The sequence below is a fragment of the Rhodnius prolixus genome, unplaced genomic scaffold (assembly GCF_049639745.1).
Source record: "Rhodnius prolixus isolate KJV_2025 unplaced genomic scaffold, Rpr scaffold_7, whole genome shotgun sequence".
NCBI lineage: Eukaryota > Metazoa > Arthropoda > Insecta > Hemiptera > Reduviidae > Rhodnius > Rhodnius prolixus.
In genome coordinates, this window is record NW_027411582.1 from 36,195,926 (window position 1) to 36,218,866 (window position 22,941).

General features: G+C 30.5%; 3 protein-coding genes across 8 annotated transcripts; 1 reads left to right on the forward strand and 2 right to left on the reverse strand.

Moving 5' to 3' along the window:
• Positions 1 to 982: 982 nt before the first annotated feature.
• LOC141447553 (glycoprotein-N-acetylgalactosamine 3-beta-galactosyltransferase 1-like) lies at positions 983 to 15,939 on the reverse strand. 3 transcript variants are annotated; one of them, XM_074115217.1, is made up of 9 exons: positions 15,693 to 15,939; positions 15,304 to 15,361; positions 9,401 to 9,646; positions 9,161 to 9,313; positions 8,057 to 8,195; positions 7,831 to 7,949; positions 7,559 to 7,663; positions 7,311 to 7,468; positions 983 to 6,337 (listed from the first exon to the last, which is right to left on the reverse strand). In XM_074115217.1, the coding sequence occupies exons 2-9, from the start codon at positions 15,308 to 15,310 to the stop codon at positions 6,149 to 6,151; spliced, it is 1,116 nt and encodes a 371-aa protein (XP_073971318.1). In that variant the 5' UTR covers positions 15,311 to 15,361; positions 15,693 to 15,939; the 3' UTR covers positions 983 to 6,148. The 3 variants fall into 3 exon arrangements, with proteins under 3 accessions (XP_073971318.1, XP_073971316.1, XP_073971317.1); XM_074115215.1 differs by lacking the exons at positions 15,304 to 15,361; positions 15,693 to 15,939 and adding an exon at positions 13,060 to 13,408; XM_074115216.1 differs by lacking the exons at positions 15,304 to 15,361; positions 15,693 to 15,939 and adding an exon at positions 10,876 to 11,026.
• LOC141447555 (uncharacterized) lies at positions 11,187 to 17,904 on the forward strand. 4 transcript variants are annotated; one of them, XM_074115219.1, is made up of 3 exons: positions 11,187 to 11,251; positions 16,302 to 16,387; positions 16,523 to 16,975. In XM_074115219.1, the coding sequence occupies exons 2-3, from the start codon at positions 16,344 to 16,346 to the stop codon at positions 16,941 to 16,943; spliced, it is 465 nt and encodes a 154-aa protein (XP_073971320.1). In that variant the 5' UTR covers positions 11,187 to 11,251; positions 16,302 to 16,343; the 3' UTR covers positions 16,944 to 16,975. The 4 variants fall into 4 exon arrangements, with proteins under 4 accessions (XP_073971320.1, XP_073971321.1, XP_073971322.1 ...); XM_074115220.1 differs by lacking the exon at positions 11,187 to 11,251 and adding an exon at positions 16,078 to 16,221; XM_074115221.1 differs by lacking the exon at positions 11,187 to 11,251 and having other exon boundaries at positions 16,302 to 16,415.
• LOC141447554 (transmembrane protein 222) lies at positions 17,781 to 22,915 on the reverse strand. Its single transcript, XM_074115218.1, has 4 exons — positions 22,577 to 22,915; positions 22,237 to 22,438; positions 20,976 to 21,103; positions 17,781 to 19,534 (listed from the first exon to the last, which is right to left on the reverse strand). Exons 1-4 carry the CDS (start codon positions 22,741 to 22,743, stop codon positions 19,456 to 19,458), a joined length of 576 nt encoding a protein of 191 aa, XP_073971319.1. The 5' UTR covers positions 22,744 to 22,915; the 3' UTR covers positions 17,781 to 19,455.
• Positions 22,916 to 22,941: the final 26 nt, after the last annotated feature.

Below are 22,941 nucleotides of genomic sequence, written 5' to 3' on the forward strand. Positions count from 1 at the left end.
TTCCAACTCGTTTCACATCGCCCCTATTCTCCAGACTTGTCTCCCTCGGACTACTATTTGTTCCCCAATATGAAGAAATGGCTGGCGGGAAAAATATTTTATTCAAACGAGGAGGTGATTGCAGAAACGAATGGCTATTTTTCAGACTTGGACAAATCCTATTATTCGGAAGGGATCAACAAACTAGAGCAGCGTTGGACGAAGTGTATAAGCCTAAAAGGAGACTATGTTGAAAAATAAAAAAGGTTTACCCCAAAAAATTAAGTAGTTTTTATTTTTGCACGGACTTTTCAAACGACCCTCGTATATGTACAATTATAAATAAAATAAATATTTATCCTACAGATCAATAATATATAAGAAATATGAAACTTAAAACATTTTACTTTTCACTTAAGTTTTATTTATTTTTATTTTTGTTGATTTATTTATTTTATTATTTTTTTTATTCCTTTTTAATTTTGTATTTATTTATTTATTATAATAATTATTTTTTTATTTCTTTTCCTTTGTATAGGCCTTCCCTTACGGGAGTAATGGTCAGACTTCCCACGGAGACCAATCCTACTGGAAAGCAGAGTCCGCTGCGAGCTCTTTCCCTTTTCTTCTCCAAGCATCTCTATCCCTTTACGAAAGGAATAAATGAAGTAAAAAAAAATCAATGAACAAAATGTTTTTTTAAGTTTTTTTTTATTTACAAATGATTTTACAATCTCTGAATGACTAGCAAATACATGTAGGAAGAAAAATAGAGAATTGCCAAATTTCAAAAATTAAAAATAAACTTTTTGGAATTTGGGCAAAAAGTATATACATATATTAATTTTACAATATAAAAATTACTTTTTAAAAATTTAAATTTAATAGTATTTATTATCTGGATCTAAAATTACCTTTTGAGGTAACCATCTGAATATAAATAAAAGAGAAAGAGAGAATAAAAAATGTTTGTTCGAAATAAACTCGGAATCATTTTGGTGCAATAAATTTCGAAACATTAACCCATAAGAATTACTCATTCCTAGTGCTCAAATATAAAGCAATTGTGAGTCTTTGGCACAATTTTATATATAAAAATAAAATTAAAATAATTTCAAATTAAAAGAAAAAGAATTTTGAACTCAGCTACTATAAAGCACCAATAACATAATTATTTTAAACTAAAAACCTATAAATATGTATATGGCAAAGAGTTAGAAATAACAATTTAAATTTCACTAAATAATATGGTAATATTTCTTCAAGTCATTGTCTAGTATGTACACTATACACCTTCGAAAAATTATGTATAAAAACTTCAAGATACACAGGACTAATTTAAAAAAAACTACAATTAAAAGTAAACAAGAGAAAACATGAATTATTGTAAGAAAAATTGTTTCCACTCACATTTAAAATTGTGCTTTTTATGTATTTTTGTTTCAATAGATATTTAATACTGAACTAATTTAAAAATCAAGATAAAGCAAAGTTTTAAATGAAATAAGACAACACTATGCTTCTTTAACTTTACTGGGAATTTTAAGACAATATAGTCTCTTACAAACTGTGATACGAAAAACTCTGCTAATCCTTTCTGATCCTCAAGTTAAAATTAAAGAGGAGAATCTATCAAAAATTGGATCAGAAAAGACAAAGCAAACAAACAAAAAATCGTGACCTATCATTGACAAAGACTGAATATGCAATAAGAGATGTATGTGCAACTTTTCGGGTTATGTATGCCCTTAAAGGAGATTCTAGCCTATCACATTTAGCTGTGGACTTAAAATGGTATGAAGAGATGGTTAAAAAATAATACGCCAAATAAAGTAACTTCCTTTCTCTGTGACGAAATCCAATTTGGACTATTATTGGTCTTGGGAAAATAACACAATATATTTTTCTAATATTATGCGGATTATTATTATTATTTTTTTTTTTTGCAATTCTTGGAATCATGGCCATTTCTGACAATCTCTCCGAAACAACATCTCACAGAAAAACAATTCACTGAAAGAAAGTGAACTACAAATTTATGAACTATCAAAATATAAATACAATAATTTCCCAAAAATATTTTGGAGACTAGAAAATCTGAAATAATAATAATAAGGCGTCTTTGTGTGATCTTTCAAAGTCGTAAAAGAAATATAATTTGTAGTTTTATCACGAATGATAGTGGTATGAAACGAATTAGATGGTGAAAATGTGCTATTTAATTAAACAAATTTAGTTAAGAATTAACTAGATATCGATGGCACAAGACGTGGACTTAACAATAAGTTGAATGATGAATCTCTTATACACAGACTTTTAAAAGGACTTACTAATTTATTACCTTATGGCCACTACCAAGAAAAGTACAAGAATTACTTGTTATGAGGTCATACCACACATCGGAAAAGAATTTTTCCAATGCGCTGGATTTAACCAGAAAATTGCACCATTATTTTCAATTAAGGTTTAACAGAAATCGATAGACTTTGGTGTAAAAAACTAAAAATCCTGTTCTTATCCCAAAGCCTATTTTATAAAATACACAAACTTGTAATTGAATCTTTTTGCGAATTTTTGACAATACAAAGTATTTACTGTTATTAGTTTATTTTTACTATTTACTAGAACTATTGCTAACTTTTAAATTCAGTAATCTATAATTTACTTTGAAAAAAAAAACAGTTCCAACGAAGCAAAGTCCTAACGAGAGGAAACTGCTAAAGATTTTATTTTTTTCCCAAAACTAATAACGATATGTATTAATTGGAATGAATATTAATTATTTTTATAATAAACCAAGATTTTTTTATAATTATAATAGTTAATTTTATAATAAATGATTCAGTCTTTCTTTTTTTATTCAACAACTTTTCACAAAATATTATCTTTATTTTTAAAACATTCCTCGAAGAGAATAATTATTCCATAAAAATACAAATTTGTTCTTTACTTAAACATTATGTGGAGGCTCTAAATTTACTTATAAAACTTACAAACAAATCTAATTTGATTTAATTAGACAAGAGTAAAATATTCTAATGAAATCTTATAATAAATTATATTTATGAAAAAAGATAATATGCTATCACATTTTATTTTATTTTATTTACAACTCTTAAAAAATAGTTTTTTCACTTTGATCAGATGAAAACTTGTCTAAATTCTAGCGATTTGTTGCGATCAAATATACAGCAACATCCTCGACTCCAAAGATTGAAGGAGAATATCGAAAACGATTGAATTCAAAATAACTAATTTAGTCAATTATTGTTTTTTAATTTTTTTTAAAGTTATATTTTTCTCTCTAGAAATGTGCTCTAATTCATGTTTTTCCATTTTCAGTTAGCTTATACAGTAAGACAAAGCACATCGGTGCAATTAAACCTTTAGTTCCCATCTACTCCCTTTAAGAGTACTTCCTTATCACGCTTAAATTAGAAAGGAAGCTTTTAAGGTTTTTTTTTTTTTAGGAGAAGTTGTCGCGTTTCGAGGACTCAGCGGGTGACAAACTCGACCATACGAGGTCATCGTTAAGGTCGGCACAAGCATAGTGCACACCGTTGAGACCACCAAACAGCTGCAGTGGTACGGCCATCTCAGAAGAATGGTGCAAGAGAGATGGCCGAAGAAGCTTTTTGATTATGTCCCGGTGGAGAGACGGAGAAGAGGTCGGTCCAAGAAAGAGTTGGTTGCAGGGAGTGGAGGAGACAATGGCAACAAGAGGCGCCTATCAGAGGCTCTGATTGGGAGGATAGAGAGTACTGGAGATTCATTTTCTTAGGGTTCGGCATATGACCCAAGATTGTTAAAAGCCGAAAAAAAAGAAGCTTTTAAGGCTGCAAATCAAGAAAAGGTAAAAGATTTTCGAGAACAGGGAATTAGTATGAAATATAGTTAATTATATGAAGAAAAAAATAAAAATAGGGCCAACTTTCTTAAATATATAGCTCTCGTAAGGTTTTACTAAATATCTTGTACTTGGACTTAGAAGACTGGACATTTTATTTTTAAATACCCTACGTGTTCCAAAAGCCAATACTACGTGGGAACTAATAAAAGTCCATGCGTATTTTTTTGCAAAAACGCGACCATTTATTAAAAACTCCAGTATTTATTGAGAAATAAGTTTATTATTATTATTTTGGTTTGAAAAAGGTAAACAAAGCTTTCGTTATTTAAGCTACTAGGCATTATTTAATTTGTTTAAAATACTTCACAACAACGAATGATGTTCGAAAGCTAAGGAAGACCCGAAAAATGCTGATTCACATTTTAGTATAATAGTTATAAAACAGGAAATGTGAAGAGCCTTGAAAACAGGTATAGCAACTTATGGGTTATTCCGGTGAAAGCTTGTTATTGCTAAAAGAAACCACTGAAACTTTAGCTCAACTGGGCGTATCCGATTATAACATAATAAAACCATTATTTAGTACAGTATTTTACGCACTAAATACATTCATGTCCACCTACAGCTTATCAAGTTTACTTATCGCCTTTGAAGTCTTAACAATTAACTTGACTCAACACGGAGATTATCCAGCCTGAAAACTTCTGAAAAGGTCTCAAAATTCATTATCACAAAAAGAAAAACGAAGATACTGGTCAGTAACAAGGTGAAAATTAGCAGAAAATCGTAGTTTACTCTTTTCTGCTTAAAAGCATAAATCTTGACACGAAATAGAAACGAAAATCATTTTGTTTATTTACTTATTAACTCATTTGTAAAAGTTTTCACCTTCAGAGAAATAATTTTTAACTCTACAATCGATCACCAAGGAATTATTCTAAATACCCAAACTTCCTTCCGAATTAATTTCCACTTTGTTTCAAAGATTTATTTAATGACCTTCTAACTATTAATTTCCAAAGAATGATAACGTTCCTATGAAATTCTACTAAATTACTTAAGTGTGAGGCGTAGAAGACACCGTGGTAGGTGAATGTGAGTTATTTATGAGTAACTTTTTATTGTATCTATCTAAGTTTATTTTCCTTAATTATTGATAATTTCGTTTGCAAAAATCCTCATGGTAACTAGACAAACATAATTAAATAGTAAGAGAAATATAATTAAATAGGAACAATATCGTACAGGATCTAGTATACATCGCAGTACGAAAAAGAGATACCATTATACGAGTTAGTTGGTGGTCGAAAGGTTCAAAAAAATATAAAAAAAATTACAAGTTATAAGATAAAAAAACAAAACAAAGAATACAAAGATAATTAACTAATATCAATGAGTTATTTTATGTTTAAGGCATTTCCAGAGACTTGACTAGAAATTAAGAAAAAGAAAAGAAATACAAATAAAATTAAATCATCAAACGAAAACAATTCCTCTACTTGAAAATTATGTATTCTTCATCTCTCCTTCTTCTTTTTTAAAAAAACTTTTACAAGAAAAGAGCTAATTATTAAATAAATCCATGCAATAAACTTCTTTACAAAATTAAACTTTAACTTTATAGGACTTTAACCATTTCTATAGCTGGTTTGTTTCCTTTAATTCTAATCAGTTTTAATTTTACACTGTTCTTGAAAATATATTCATCTTTTTCTTTTTTAAATATAAAAGACCGAAAACGGAAACATACCCTGTAAACTATATTATCGTTAATTTTATCGTGTTTTTTTTTTCAGTTTCTGAAATGGTTTTGGATTTTCATGCATCATGAAAGAATGTATTCATCAGCTTAGTGTAGAGAATTTAACGTCCAATCTACCACAAAATGATTAATTGCTTGATGGACCCAAACTCATTTTCAACAAACTTAATAAAGTTGATAGATAATAATATAGATACATATGTATGTATAAATTTCAACGGCGAAGCGATAATTTTGCTGGAGTTTGTACAAACGAAGGAAGCAAAGGAATGCCAATATTTCTTTCATAGTTTCATGCCTTTCACTGGTAGAGGTCGGATGCGATTATCAAGCTTTCTATTAGCAGTAGACATATTTAAACTAGAGCTAGAGCAAATAACCAACTCATTTTCACGCTTCCGGCTGTATATGTAACTTGACTCTTAATCATTGAACTTCCTTAGAGCTATGTCCTTAGTTTAGGCGATGTTTGTAATCTTCTTCTTGTTTAGAAATATTTTTTTGCCAGTAGTAATAAAAGGAACACTTTTTTTTTTTAAGACTCCAAATATTTACGTTTATTTACCAGGATACTGAGTCGTTGTAGTGGTTGGATTCGTCCTCTCCTTATAACCAGAATGCTGATGGTGGACCATGTGATTTATTCCATACGGCCGTAAATGGTAGATAAGATAGTCCATTACATACATCATATTCGGTGGCACGTAATGAAATGAAATCGCAGAATCTGAGCAGCATTCCATGCCCTGTTTTTAAAGAAAAAGATTTTTTTCCATTAATCATAAGAAAGTAATTAACAAACACTACTTTCTATGGTGGTTTCATTTATAACTTCAATAACGTAAGATTGTGATTAGCAAACTGTGGGGAGTAACCCACTTGAGGCAGCGAGGGGCAACACTCAACAAATACAAATAATAATTGAATAAAAACATTATTTATCTATGTTTCTCATCAGGCATAAATAAGCAAGGGACGTTGAGAGATTAGGGAAATAAAAGATTCGCATGCCTTAATTACTATAACATTAAAATAAATTAAGGCTTTCTCTTTTACAATCACAAATTAAAAGAAACAGGAAAGGTTGCTAGAAAAAGTGTATATACCCAACTAAAACCTAGTAACTAACCAAGAAAGACAAGAAAGGAATCGGTGTTGGGGAATGACCAAAGCAAATATACACCTACCTCTTTATGTTCTGAGGCTGGCTCCACTAGATAAAAAGGAACCAGTCTTATCAAGGACATTTTAGAACAGTGCTCTAAGAAATCTTTTCTCTCCAACGGCTTTTAATATATTCTGAAGAAGACTCCCCCAAATTAAAAGAAACTGGATGAATGCTAATTCAAATCCAAACAAACAGAAACCAAACTTACAGACACAACCCTTCCCCCCTTAGGGCTCCCACAGAGGGGACATCCTTTACCATCAACGGTTCATATTCGTAGGTAGATAACTCAAAAAAAGTCAAGAAATGCTAAAGAGACATGTCAAAACTCTGCTTCTTCTGTTCCTTGGGTATGAAATATTTGTTTCTATTTACAAAATTAACTATTTTAAAAATTTATGGTACTTCTTTAAAAAAAAATGGTCACTAGAGTGCAGTGGCACAAAGGTACGAGGAATCATCCAAGCGTACCACAATTCCCATAAAAATATCTTACAATTTTCCAATATTATGAAAGCCAACTCACATTAAAAATTTAACAAGAAACTTACCTCAGGTGATGGATAATAAATCCATCTCCAGTACCAAAAATTAGGATCCGAATGACCAGGAATGAGATGGTGTTCAGGCACAAAAGGAAAGAACCTTCCTCTTCCTAAAGAATCTCTTGAATCCATAGCTAATACTCCTATTTTTTCTAAACATTTACCTTAAAAAACGGTACATTAAGAACAAATAATAATAATAATAATAAACACACGCAGCAATAGGCATTCAGAATAATAAGAAAAATACCAACCTATTTCTACATCTTCTGATCCTCCATTATCTTGACGACATTTTGTGTGATCTGGAATACCTTCTACTACAAATCTTCTTAACGCTTCCTTGCTCAGTACATATCCTGCGAAAAATAAATCATTTCTAAATTTATTCGAAAGAAAGTTTCAAGCATTTAAAATATTTAAAACTGGAATTAACAGGAGGTAACCCAAAAATGGAGAATCCTATTAATTAAAAAAATATATTTTCACTGCAATAACCACAATAATATTAAAAGTTGTTAACTACCTGCGCCTCCACTCATATAACCCTGTTTTACGTAGGCTTTAAAACGACATCCAAAATAAATTGGATCTGAGGTATTATAATCGGCCAACATATATCTCAAATTTTCAACGATAACATATCTGAAATTATCAATAACAGTTCTTAGTTTATCAATTAACATTTAAGGAAGGTATAATTATAATCCTCCATGAATTAATTAAATAAAGAAAGAGAAAAATATATTTACGTATCATCGTCCGCTTTCATAAACCAATCAGCCTGATCCAAATAATTTAAATAAACATGTTTAAAAGCTTCTTTAGTTTTCGCCCAAAGATTATCTCTACCTTCTTTCACTGGTAAAGCTACTGATGGCAATTTGGCATCTGTAAGAACAAGGAGTGTGGCATGAAAAGTAATTGAAAACTGTAATCCTAAGAAAAGACGAAATTGGCCTCGAATTTTCAACTATGAACTTCAAACTACATTTCCATATCTATGTTGGGGGGTCATGAAGTGGTAGATTTGTATTTTGAGCTGGGTTATTCTGGGGTTACATATTACTAAAGTTTGGACGTTAGACACGATCTTGGGAAAACTTCAAATAAATGGTTATAAATCTATTGCTAAGCACATTGTTGCATTAAAACCGAATAGCAGTTTTGAACTCTGCTTTTCTCCATTTTCCGTTCTTTGAGTAATGATGGCCTCAGAATGATAGAAAATCCTCTAGCGCTTGGAGCTTTTAAGCTAAACAGTTACCTTGGGTCAGCGCACGTTAAGATTTACCCTCTACATCAAAGAATAATAATAGCACCTTTCCTCAAATTATCTTACATTGGCCAATTCTATCTGACATTTTGTCAGTACTAGGCCCTCTGATAAGGTTAGAAAAAGAAAGAGAACTTAGCCCAACAAATTGTAACAAAATTAGGAGGAGAAAACGGTCTCTTACATCCTGACTGTTGATCCTGAACCGTACGGAAATAGAAGATACTTCCTGCCTACATAGGGTGGTCGCGACAAGTCTCTTTTGACTTCTACAAAGTCATTTCGCATCGAATCTAATCAATTAGTGTGGACATAACTCGAAAATCTTAAAATAATAATACAACTGGGACTTATTAGTATAATATCCTTAGAATAAAAAAAAAAAAAAAAAGCAATAGAAGATGTTACAATAAAGATATATTCTATTGTAAATATAAAAATATAGTTCACGGAAAGAGAGAGAACTGATTTATTCACGACAAACCATACAAAGCAAATCACAAGAAACTTTCATACAGAGAAAAGAAACCTCTACACCAAACCTCTTCTTGTCTATTTGAATATGTTTTGTAAGACATACCACTTTCAGTACTCATAAACAGAAGGATGTTACATCTTGATCCCCATGTAGCTTTCACATGTCTTGCTTTCTTATCATGATTTGTTGGCGAAGTCATGACCCAACAAAGTACCCGAACCCTAGATGATAGCTCTTTAGCCACAATATCTTCATCTTGAAAAGAAATATTTAAAAAAAAAATAAATAAATATTGATAAGGAAATTATTAAAGCCATTATTCGACATAATTTAACATCATACCTTTATGAAACTCTTCATCATTTGAATGTGCACCAACACTTCCATCAACATTTCCTCCGTCTACATCCTGATCTAAGTGTGAATGTCTATCTGAAATATGACTATTACCAAAACCTGCTGGAAACAATACAAACCGCCGAATATCTCCAGAGGAATTTAATACTATGTAGGCAAATGTAAAACCAAATACTATTCCTATGCAAAGGGTGAAGATGAATGTACGTCCAGCTACCAGCCGATAGCCAACTGTCAACAGAGAAAATTATACTAAAAACTTGGAAATTATAAGTTGTAATCAAACAAATAAATAAATAAACCCATGCGATTAAAAATGACTTTACGTTAATAATGTTAATACATAAAAGAAATGAAAGAAAGATATTCTTTATAATAAAAAAGAATAAAGTCCAATTATAATTTAGGAGGATCCAAATCCTCCTAAATTAAGAGAGGAAAAATACAATAAGTATAAGTGCATTAGTTTTTAGTTCAAAAATTCAAAGCATTTTTATTTTAATCTCCTTCTAATACAATAATGGTTAATTTTTCCACATTTCTAAAGCGCCCTAAAAACTGAAAAGTCTTTTTGAAGGTGGATAGAATTACCATTCACTTTTATTGTTTAATTAATTGACTAAATGAAGATATTAGAACTTTGATCTATCACCTTATTAAATGCGCTTTTCTACTCTAGATCAGAAATTTGTAATAGTGTATAAAATTTAGGTAAAAATTTATTAAAAATATCTACAAATGAGAAATAATTTTAAAATAAAGTCATAATGCCAAGAATAGAAATGTGATGCAATAAACCAAATAAAAGAGGTTTAACTCATTATTTTACTGAACGGAAGATTAAAAAATTAAACAATTTTTCTTGAAACTAAAGGGAAGGAGAGGTGAGAGAGTGTGAGAGAGAGAGAGTAAAAAATAACTCTTTCATAAGAAGAAAAATGAAGTTTAGTAGTTCGCTTTAGGAGATTATTATCGAAGGCAACCAAGTTGTTGATCTATAAATCGATTTTTAAAGACCCATGTGAGAGCAAAACGTGGGCTATTCCAAAAGATGAAGTTGAATTTATAGGGGGCACAAAATTATTGGAAGAACTGATGTTTTCGTTTTACTCTTTATTCTGTACTTGATTTATCTTTACTTTGCTTTCTTTCTCTTCATATAGTGTTTAAAGTTAAAAATTATGGGCACAATTATTATATGTTAACTCCCCATACAACATTCGTATTATGTTAAACATCTCGTAAAATAACATACACGTAATACCCACACTGATGGAACGTGTAGTAAACAATTGTCCATCCACTGGGGATAATGCGACTTAAAAAAAAAGAAGAAAAGAACAAAGCAAAGAGAAAGTAAAATAACTTGAACAGCATCCATCATTCCTTCATAAAATTTCAATTTAAAATCAGTAACACTATTTATTAAAAAGAAAAAAAAAAATACTTAAAATACTAACCGGGACGAATAGATTCCAAATCAATTTCTCCTGTATTTATATTTTTTAATGAACGAAGCAGTTGCGTTTTCATGATTAAACTTTATTATTTAAATTCACAAATTTTATAAATTTTTTTAAGATAAACAGTAAACAAACTGTATTATAATCACAGAAATGGTTTTATCAAATATAAGAAAAACCACTACTGCATAATAAAATGTAGAACGGGGCGATGGGAACTCTTCTTTTTTTTTGTTTTTTAATCATTTTTTATCTTATCAAAAGATTTATTATAATGATTTTTTCATAAATTATTTATTGCAGTATAAGACGTAAGTGAAAGCGCATGTAAATAAATTCATGTAAATGATTGGCAAAAATGGATACTTTAAAGGTAAAATTTCGCTCAAATATATAATTTTCAACTGCTTTTTGTGTTAATATTTGACTTTAGATTTTCAATGAAAATAGTTATTTAGATGTTAAAAAAGTATTTTTTCTGTCTTCCTGCCTGTAGCCCCAGCATTACTTAAAAAACAGGAAATTGCAGACTATTTAGTTTTAATGCAATGGAAAAATGAGCTTAGCCAATAGATGTATACCTTTTTATTTGAAGTTTTATAGTTTGGAGGAAGCTATATTCTTTTGTTAGGCAAAATCATTGGTAGAAATAAGGTGTTATTCCATCCCCATTTATTTTAAATACGTAAGAATACAAAATTTAAGACACAAGTTAGACGTGGAGAAAAAAAAAAAAAAAAATCGGCCGAACTAGAAGTGACACTATATTCTGAATAGATATTTATTTGTTAGCAATTCTTAGAAAAAGGATGCAAAATTTTCTTTAAACTACATACTTTTATTTCGAAAATTTAAGTCCTTAATATCCGTTCCAATTATGGTTCTAATGCTAGGTCACTGGTGTGTCAATATGAAATATGGTTAGCCTAATTTAATAGAACAAAATTACAAAATACTTTAAATTCTATACTTGGTCACTACGTAGCCGGTGGTGATAGACTTTTGGAAAAACCTACCAAACAGAAGTATGTATTACTTAATTTTCTTTTAAAATATAAATCAAATTGCGTGTAAAGATATAAACTTTTGCGTGAAGAGCACAAGGAGATGAACTACCCAGCAGTACACTCTCTATAGGATATCAATGATTATCAATCCTTATGGAAATCTAGGAGCCTACTTTAGCAGTACACTCTCTATAGGATATCAATGATTATCAATCCTTATGGAAATCTAGGAGCCTACTTTAGCAGTACACTCTCTATAGGATATCAATGATTATCAATCCTTATGGAAATCTAGGAGCCTACTTTAGCAGTACACTCTCTATAGGATATCAATGATTATAAATCCTTATGGAAATCTAGGAGCTACTGAAAAATTAAAGAGAGCAGAATGGAACTTGTGATATTTTTTCTTGGCTAGTTGATGAACGAATATTAAGATAGTTGTGTAGAGTAAGATTTACCAGGTAGAAGGAAACGTGGATCAATCTGTAGAAGTAGTTTTAATAGGAATATCTAACAAACTGAGTTTATGCACAGTGAAATTGCATAATATTAAAAAAGTTTGTTTTATTTATAAATTCTATGTTTTAGTCTAAAAGAAAGTTGTATCAGTTCAAAACACTTTTTTCTTTTTTTTTATCTCTAAACTAGATAAAAGGCGTATGTATAGAACTGCTTATCAGAAGCGTTTTATTATCGAAGGTATGACTGCAAATAACATTACTCATGAGCTTCAAAGATATGACCAATTGATAGTGCGGTCTGTTGAAAATGTTGAATGTCTCTCAAAAGATTTATTTTAGTGAAAAATAAAAATTGAAAAATCTAAAAAATGATTCTATAACTTTTATTTGAAACATTTTTATTTTTGTAAGTAAACGCATGAAAGGATCATTTTGAGAGGCAGATATGATTAGAAATTTAGATCAGTTAAAGCATATGTTTTGTTTTTACAAATTGTATAAAATTAGTGAGAATTTATTTTCCCATTTGTATAGCAGGGTACCCACGAGTACTTGACACTCCACAGTATTTGGCCAATTTAATGTCTGGTTAACATGAATAAATTATAAGTATACATTTTAATATAACTACCGTTTTTTTCTTACTATTGTGAAAAGTTGAATGATAGGTGGTTATTGGTAATATCGTTAAATCTAATATTACAGCTTACCATACATATTGTGTTTGCCAGCAGTGGAAATATTATTCACAAAACATAGCAACTTCCCTCGCAACAGAAAAAAAGTAATCATAAGTTTGATAAAAGTGTATAGGCGTTTTAGATAAAGGGTAAAAGAAACAATAAATCAGCTGGAGCAAATTAGCTTACGATAAAAAAAAGGAAGTTAATCACTAAGCGATAATACAAAAAAAAAAAAAGAGAATTTAAAAAATTTATGGAAGTAGCATATAATTAAAAATCAAGTACGATCACTGATACTAATTTCTGATGTCGTTGTTTATCATGAATCTTGTCAAAGCTTTCCTAAATCCGTATTCTCTGAGAAACGTTTCCAAGCAATTACTATGGATAACATATACAATTACCTATTAAGGTAAATCTATATTTACATGAAAACTTTTCAAGCTTTCAATGTTTATTAAATATTAAAATATTATTTGCTTCAATTAAGGATTCAAATTAATATGAACTTCGATGGAAAAAAAATGACTTCACAAAACCTCAAGTTCAAATAAATTTTCATGAAAAAAAAATTAGAATCAAAAGCATTGCAATTATATGGGAAGTCGATGTACAAATGCTAAAATGAAATAGTTCTGAAGATTTGCTTCTAACCCAGAATTAGAGCAATAAATTTAATTCTCACTAGAAAATACAATTTTAACATAACGTGTACACATAAACGAGGTATGGCTATTAAATAACGAGACTGATGCTGCTACAGAAGAACTAAATATCCTAAAGACCGACAGCTGTGCAGCGTAAAGCATTCTCTTTCGATTGCAGCGTCTCACGTGTTTGTAGAGAAATCTGTCTGATCGGAACCGTCGTTTGTGAAAGAGGTGTTAGTTTCGTTTTGCCCGAAAACATTATACATACTACACATGTAGTAGAGCAACGAATTGTCGTGAAATTTCACATGAAACTTGGTAAAACCGCTACTGAAACTTATCTTTTATTAAAAGAAGTTTATGGCGATTCAAGCGTTTCCAAGATGGCCGAGAAGACGTCAGAGATAATTACCGCCCGGGTCGCCCTTCCACGTCCAAAACGGAGAAAAATATCGATTATAATTAATCAACATTACTACCGTGAGGTGGTTGCTCAACTCCGTGAAAGAGTAAGGAAAAAACGACCCGATTTGTGAAAGAACAGGTCTTGGGGTCTCCATCAAGATAACACGCCGGCTCACACTGCTTTGTCTGTCAAGACGACGTTTCTAGCCAAAAGTACAACATCCCAGTTTTAGGCCATCCGCCTTATTCGCCTGACCTGGCCTCATGTAACTTTTTATCTGTTCCCCAAAGTCAAATCTGCATTAAAAGGAACACGATTTCAGTCCGTTGAAGCTGTGAAAGAAAAAGCGGCACGCGTCCATGCAGGAGCTCACAGAAAAAAGACTTCCAGCACTGTTTTGAACAATGGTAAATTCGCATGGAGCGTTGTAGGGATAGGGCAGGGGTGTATATTGAAGATGATAATAACTAAATATGTATAAATTTAAAATAAAATGTTAGAGCTAACAATGTAAATGTCTAACACTGAATTCATCTGAGAATCTAATAAAGTTAGCGCGTAAGATAAAGGACTCAGCTTGAAAATGACTTTTTGTTCCCATACTAGCTATCCATCAGGAGGCTTCTCACTTCCCTACAAAGTGCCTGCAAACTCAACCTATGCCACATCGAATTCTCTAATCCACCTAATACTTTCTATCCACTGCGCCACTTCTATTCACGCAACGCACATGCTGCTACTAAGGTAACAATGACCCTTAATAAAGCAGTAATCCGTCCTTCAACATCCATGGCGCTGAATGACCACTTTATCATGGGAGAACATTGGATAATTAAACTTTATAGTATGCATTTGTGTACAAAATAAATATTGCTAAACTAAAGATAACACATCTGACCGTAGAAAGACCACCTAAGTAGGCTTTATATACAGCGGCAACTTAAATTTCTAAAAATGGTTAATTACCCTACTAGTTTAACAATGATTAAAAAAATATAATAAAGCAATAGGAATTAAATGACTATTGCATCTTTTTTGCTAAAGAATGAAGAGAAAGCAAACAATAGCATTATAACAAAAAAGTACAAATACATTGACCACAAAGTAATTCAAAGAAAGTTTCAAAGCACAAAGCACATAAATGAAGATTTGAAAGAAAGAGCATTTTTATTACTAGAAGATGCATTAATTTTGTGTTTTTTTTTTAAATCTTACCAGGCATTTTCTTAGTCTATCCCAAAACCACCACCGAATCAGACTCCTCCATCACCAACTGTAAACGTCTCATAATGTATATTTTTTGTTAAGAAAAAAACAAACGAACAAAAATGAGAAGCTTGCTTTCGTTAAAAAAATCCACCAACAGTTAATAAAAACTTAATCATATAAATTGTATTTTTTCCCCCCCAGCGCTGGCCGGGTGTTTAGACAGCGTGTTAGGGAGAACACAAATTAAATAACTTACAGATAACTAGAAGTACACAGATAAAAGTTTATTGTGTAAACACAATGAATTTAAAAACGGTCGTTAAGATAGCCAGTAGTGTAATGTTAAAAAAGCACATATCTGTAGAAAGAAATTAGGAACCAAAAATAAAACTTACGCCATTGTGTTTCATGTAAAGTTCAGGCAACGAACATTTAAATGCTGCCTTTTACTTAAACATTTATTCAATATACAAATAAATATCCTTAACCAGTTTTTCAGCACGTTTCACTTAATAGTCCAAAAATGAACACTTCGAGATATATAAAAATAAACAATTTAAAATAAAGTTTTTTGTACTTGCCCAACAGATAAAAATAAAAGGCACACACAGAAACTGTTAAATGATGATTAGATAAAACTTCCTGATTACCATTACGCAGATAGAGGTTATAAACGGAATTAGAAAAATACATTCAATCGGCAATCTCCTTTCTTTACCATTTCGATCATTTTTAGAACCATGAATAAATTTTTTTTATTTATTGAAACCGAAAATTGAGAACTATAAGGATCACTAATGCAGTAAACATGAAATAACACTTAGCTCATTAAATTTAAATTATCAAAACATTTAAATACAATTTAAATCTGCCGCTCTTTTCTTCTCAGTAAACCCAATTATGAAGCAAAAAGTTTCACATCAGGTTAAAACTAAAAATAATTTATTCTAAGAAAAAATTAAACAAAAATTATAAAATTTTATATTTAATAAATTCTGTTTCAGCAATTTTAAATACACAGCAAAATTGTAGGGATTTTACAAAATATGTTCCAGAAAGTTAACTCTCAGAAAGGTTTCAGCCATAAAAGGTTAGTGTCATAGGTTTAGTCAGAAAATGTAAGTGACGTCGTAAGTAGTTAATGATTCATTTTTAGCTAATAATGCTTAGTTTCACGCTTAAAATTTAACTGTTATTGTTCCTGTTAAAAATACTCAATTTACAGAATGTGGTTATTCGGGAGTGGCAAAAAGAAATCAGCCCCAGAAGTCTTTATTAGTGGAACAACTACAGAAGGATTTACTCAAGTTAGTGCAGGTCCTCCTGAGCCTGTATCATCAATTACATCTTACGAATCACCAATTCCACCATATCCAACATTACCATACAGTCTTCTACCTCAGGCACCGTATGTTCCGCCTAGAATTCAACCAACCGTAAGACCACCTGCAAATCCACTTGACTCCATTCCTTTTCGTTTGGCCAAGGAATTTCAACAGGATAATACAAATGCCTTTGATATAAATTTGGTAAAAGAGACTCTAGATAAAATTACACAAAATTTAGATACAAATGCTTATGATTATGACTTTAAACTGGAGAAGTCAGTAATACAAGAGGTAGATTTCACAATGAAGAGTAATTAATGTGGGTAAGTCTTTTATGAGAAATCATATTCTGCCTCAGTGGGAAGAGATATTTTTACACAAATAAATTTCTTTTTTGTTGTATTTACTTTTTATTGAAATGTTTTTTTATTTATTCAATTATACTTCACTGTAACTCTGATAGAATGCTCGTTTCATTAGGATTAAGGATTACGAAATATTCTTATTGATCGTGAAGGAAAGTTATAATTGCTGTGATACCGAAAGTATTTAATGTACCAACTATTTTTTCATTATATTGCAAGACGTGTCAGACCAATTAAATGTTCTTAAATGGGCTTTTTTAAATTATTTCATTCTAATTGTAACACTAAAAAGTATAATGATTTGTTTAAGAAACGAATGAACATTATCTATCTTTCTAAAGGATAAAATAAAAAATGAATACTAGATTTGTGTATTTATTTGTTTTTAATGCTGAAAATTAATGTTATTTTTAACATGAATAATTTTGTGAGGCATTTGCTTATATTTTGGCGTTTTTTTTTTAAATTGAAGTACTTTTTCATTTGTATCCTTTTGATATCAATTTTTCTCTGTTGATCCTGGTTTATATATACAATATTTATTTTTAAGTTTTGCTTTAAGTTGTGCCATAAATGAAACTATGCTAATAAAGAAATAAATATAGTAAACATTGCATAGTAAAAGTAGTTAAAACACACGAGTTTAACGGCACTTTTTTAAACCGGTAATTCATAAAAAAATTATATACTAATCTGTTTTGTAGTGGATTCCATTAGCATTTTCAAAAGAAAACAGTAATAATACATTTAAAAACATATATTTGGAAAATATTAAAAATAACGCACTATATAACATACCAACTACTTTTTATTTTATAGGTGGAAATTATAATAATTTTAAACAGTTTAAGTTGATAATTTCTTTTATAACAATATTTGTTACAATATTAAAAAATAAATTCTGAAATATTAAACATTCTTTAATACAACCCAGAATAAAATAGGTACACACTCACAACAGAACTTTTTTTTTTTTTATTGGACAATATTCAAAATATTTACTTTAAGAAGTACAGTGTTAACATAAAAGAAATGTATGGGACACAATAAAAATCACAATTCAATATGTAAGATTCTATGAGAACGCCTTGCATGTTTTTTAAAAAGCGCATGACTCTCCTAAAGTTAATGTGATAAGCGCGGATTGAATTGGTATTCGGGCCTTTTTACTTTGCCAAAATGACTTAAACCTGCCAGTTTTTATATTGGGAAAATCTGTGTGGAGAAGTACAGACTCGTTATGCCGGTAGTGTACCCTGAAATAGGTAAAAGAAAAAGTGAAACTAAAGCAGCAATTTCTAAATTGAGGTACGCGTAACTTTTTAAAGGGTACTTGAAGGGCAATAAATTATTTTAAAAATAAATCAGGAGCCCAATAATTTATTTGGTAAACTAGCTTAACTGGTTGACTGATTTTGTACTGTAGATTTACAAACGGGTCACCTGTCGACAAAGATTCGAAAAATCTAATTTGGCAAATTTGTAATTCTTCGATTTTTGTTTTGTTTTTTTAGTCATTCGAGTTTGCAGATCATATGCAGATAGACATTCGCAGACAAATTTGTAAAAAATCAATTTTTTCGGATTCTGGGGACCACAAAAACAGATTATTCCAGTGAAAATTCAAAATCCAAGATGTGCATTATCGCAACCTTCTTTTACTAGATAGTAACGAGAATTTGTTAAATTAAATAAGACATTCAAAATAATTTTGTTTAAATAAAAAATGTATTTTATCTTCTATTTTCTTTTTAATTTGAGAAACTGCAAGAGTCGAGCAACAATACAAGTACATATTAGTTGTTCAATTTGCAAGAACGAACAAGGCTACATCGACCAGCGCACATATGACTTTCTGTTGCTAGTTTCTTAAATACCACTATCAAAAGTAAGGTTCAGTTGTTTGCGAATATTCTATTTATAAGTAAAAGTTTCTTTTTTTTCCTTTAAATTTTTTCAAAAACATATATATAAAACTATAAATTACTAATAAAATCCACTGAGAGCATAAACAAGGATTTGTTGGAAAGATCTATTGTGAAAGTTAAGAACACATTCTTTTTTTTGCATCAAGAATGTGCGAATAATATTTTTGAGTTTTAGTAAGATAATAAAATTGCAAAGTATTCAATAACTACTTTCTTTATTATTATTACTATATTATGCACTTAAAAAATATTTATGAAAATATAAAAATACAAGTTGGTTAAATAACAAGTTTTTCTTTTAATAAATATATGAACATAGAAGAGAAATCTTGTGTACAGGCCTAAACCAAGATATACGTATTGATTAAACAACTTAAAGACAATCATATCAACGATATAATTTTCTTCACTTATAACTTTAAAAAATATATATCTGTAACTTTATCATTATAAATTATCTAAATTCGCTAGTCAAAATGGGTCTTTTAGTTGATTTTAAATAAAAAATATTGCTGAAATTATATTTTAATTAAAGCTTCATATCAAAAATAGGACGGATAAGATGCAGATTACCAATATACAAAACGGTAATAGTGTCTTCACAAATCCAGCAATGCTGCAAAAGAAAAATTAGCAACAAAACATTATATTACACATTAATGAAAATCATGAATCATTCAGCTAAGATATACGAAGCATCATATTTAGATCCACGGTCATTTTTCAGATTCTCAATACTTGATAAATAACTAGGATCTCTCAAGCTGTGATTTCTGACTGCGAATGTGATGGAGAATAGATATCCTTGCAAGTCTAAATAGTGATGCTCTTCGTTTATTATTGGAAAAAAGTCCTCGCATTTAAAATATACATTCTGGTATTCTTAATTGTCAGTTTTATTACAGATTGATTAAGTGTGAGTAAGAAAATATTTGTTCAACTACCTCTGGAGGCCTTCTGTGAATTGAATATAAGGGTTATAATGTAATCGCTAGAATCCCCGCAAGGACTCAATAATACCAGAAGAAATGATGGTAAATGCACACTCTAAGACGCCTTCACTCTACGAACAAACTTATATTAGCTAAGACAGTCCGTCAGGACTTAAGACTGCGAGGGATAACTCGGTCCCCATAGACGCCTAAAGAGGTACATATTTGCTCTTAGAGATTGATAAAATCAAGTGTCTCTGCTGGTATTCCTAATATTGGCGGGTAGCCTATCGAAATAATTTAATCTCACAAATGGCAGTAAACAGACCTAGCAAATATAGTCAACGTGTGGCACAATTAGCATTAGCATAGACCATTATACGCACCACTTAATTTAAATACTGTCCCCTTTACAGAAGACTAGGTACTATGAAAAAGAGTCCTTTTGATTTGCAAAGGTAAAGGTAATAGCTACTAAAGTAAATAAAGCTAATCTATTTTGTTACTTTTGAGTTATGTTTCTAAATGCACATTACAGGCTGCAATAAAAGGTAGAACTACAGAAGTCTCATTTGATATTTCATAGAAGTGTATTCAAACATATGGACGTAATGGATCATTCTTTTTCCAAATAATTTTATTTTTCTCAAGAATAAAAATCATTTAATTCACTACTTGACCTAAAATATAATTAAGAACAAAAGAACCTTTTTAACATTTGAGATGTATTGTATAGTTACATACTATCCCGAATCTGGTAGGGATTCAGAGAGCAATATAAAGCTGAATAAGTTTAAAACTAGCTCATTTAGGTATGAGCTCCGCTCCTAAAGTGATTCAGGAAAATAGACCGACCATTTGGCCCTGAACCCTCTTGCTTTCAGAAAGTGGCTACAACGAAAACTATTTTGATCTAGAGAAGAGTTAGTGGTTGAAATTTTTAAGATATTTCTGGAGGCCAGGTATCCATTTCACGCATCTCCTCAGCAATTAAAAATTAACAAAGTGAATTGTCACGGTTCATGACATTAGTTGCTTCCTAAATAATAATTAATCATTATGGATAGGGTCGAAGCTTTCCTATGTTAACATTAGAACGAGATAATAATAATAAAAAAGACTTACTCTACAAAATGACCACAAAAAAGCATTCCAAAACAAAGATATACCATATTCCAATTTCTTCCACCGTATTTCATTTTGTTCAAAGCCAGTGCAACCATGGAATGACAATTGTCGCAACAGAGATTATGCTGTAAAAAAAAAGTAATCAACATGCATGCTCTCTATTTTACTGCAATACTATTGTAACTGAAAGAATAACGTTTTATTTATACAATATCATTTGAATTAGTTAATCTACTATTTTTACACTTAATATTGTAGTCATATAATAATGTTATAAGTTTGTATAATCTAGGCCTTGAGAAAGACAATAAATCTGCAGAAAATTTGGCGAAAAATTAGAGTTGTTTTTATTCAACGAATCCTCACAATCAGCCCAATGTTTTTAAGAAAGTGATTAATATTAAAAATGTATACATTTAGGAAAATTCTTCATTTAACTGCACAAACTATTCAGCCATTTTTTATTTAGGCATTTTCCTTTTCTTTTTCAGGCACCTACTCAGGAGTTTTACTAAAACAAGTTCTATTAAACCTTTACCTATCTTCATCGTTCCATGACTACATGGTAAAACATTTGCAATTAAGAGTAGGCAAAATGGAGTCTTTTTTTTCTCTTTCTAAAGATAGCCGTCACTAAAGGATGAAGTACTGAAAACTAGTCTTGCCACTTCTTCAGAGATCAACGAATATAACAGCTTAACTACAACACTCAATGCGCGTAGTGCCTGCAGACTCACTTGATAAGTGTAAGTTACACATACTTACGATTTAGCGAACTCGGAGGCCGACTCTAGTTTGTAATCACATTTTCTCTTCCACATTTACACACTTTAAACTTGAAAGACGCCGATTTCTGAACTTACACACTATCATAAGGGAGACAAATTCAATCTTTTCGAATTGGAACTGGATAAGAGTTCCTCCCTATTCAGAAACGAATTGTTTGTTCACAGATGAGGTGAAATTGAAGAAAATGACTGCCTTTATTTCGAGAGGTAGTAAAGAAACCATTTTTGAACTGTATGGGGAGAAAAAAAATTTAAGTTAAGCCATAGTAAAATTAAATCTTAAATTGTCTCAACTAAAATTTTAATCTATGTGTAAAAACTTTTGTAAAACGATGCAATGGGTAATAAAGGCATTTAAAATGTAAGGCACCTCCCTGAAAAACAACTTTGTCTCTTTTTAACGGACTGCAAGAATTAATTTATGCTATAATTATAAAATATTCAATATCCATAAACAATTAGTTACTTACAATACGGGTCTTGTAAACATCTGCAGCTTCAGATATGGACATGTCCCAATTACCAGTAGCTTTGTTGGGATCAAGTTGCCAAACTTTAGTCGGCCGGCCAAAAGCCATGTGATCCTCAGATACATAATAAGAATAAGCAAAGTCACGAATAACGCCGTTGGATGTACAAATTCCCATGTGGCCAATGAAAGGAAAGATCCATCTATAATACGTGACATTTAAAAAGCAATTTAAGCATTACAAAATAAAAATATATGAGGGCTGTAAAGGTCTTTTAGTAAGTACAAAAAATTAAGTTATGAAATTAACATTATTTAGAACGCATACGATAAATTCTTACGTTATACATGGTATTGGTGTCCAAACTATACAATAAGGATATCTATACGATCTTCTTTGCGTAGATGATAAAGTTGTGTCGCTACTTTCCTGCATAATTGCTGATTCGTCAGGCTTCAATTGACCGGATTGCAAAGCGTCAACGTATCCCGGGACGTTGTACGCCATTTATTAAGCAAATTCCTTCTTACAATACAAAGTTATTGATTTACTTTTTGACACTGTAAGCAACTGTTGTAAAAATGGATCGAATTTAAAAAAGTTTTTTTTTTATCCTTTAAGCTCACTTAATTATGGTACTTCATTTTCATTCATTAAATCAACCTCTTCAGTGGTTATCTCTTCAGTCATTCCCATCTGTTGACC

What these genes read in the sequence shown, in the direction of transcription:
- LOC141447555 (XM_074115219.1), top strand. Translation starts at nt 16,344, where the DNA reads ATGTTCCAGAAAGTTAACTCTCAGAAAGGTTTCAGCCATAAAAG. An exon ending in AAAGGTTTCAGCCATAAAAG is followed by an intron (nt 16,388 to 16,522) that starts GTTAGTGTCATA and finishes CTCAATTTACAG; the next exon opens with AATGTGGTTATTCGGGAGTG.
- LOC141447554 (XM_074115218.1), bottom strand. Translation starts at nt 22,743, where the DNA reads ATGGCGTACAACGTCCCGGGATACGTTGACGCTTTGCAATCCGGTCAA. An exon ending in ACACCAATACCATGTATAAC is followed by an intron (nt 22,439 to 22,576) that starts GTAAGAATTTAT and finishes CACGTATTATAG; the next exon opens with ATGGATCTTTCCTTTCATTG. An exon ending in ATGTTTACAAGACCCGTATT is followed by an intron (nt 21,104 to 22,236) that starts GTAAGTAACTAA and finishes TTTTTTTTACAG; the next exon opens with CATAATCTCTGTTGCGACAA.
- LOC141447553 (XM_074115215.1), bottom strand. Translation starts at nt 13,141, where the DNA reads ATGATTACTTTTTTTCTGTTGCGAGGGAAGTTGCTATGTTTTGTGAAT. An exon ending in ATGAAAGCGGACGATGATAC is followed by an intron (nt 7,950 to 8,056) that starts GTAAATATATTT and finishes TGATAATTTCAG; the next exon opens with ATATGTTATCGTTGAAAATT. An exon ending in TTTATTATCCATCACCTGAG is followed by an intron (nt 6,338 to 7,310) that starts GTAAGTTTCTTG and finishes CTTTAAAAACAG; the next exon opens with GGCATGGAATGCTGCTCAGA.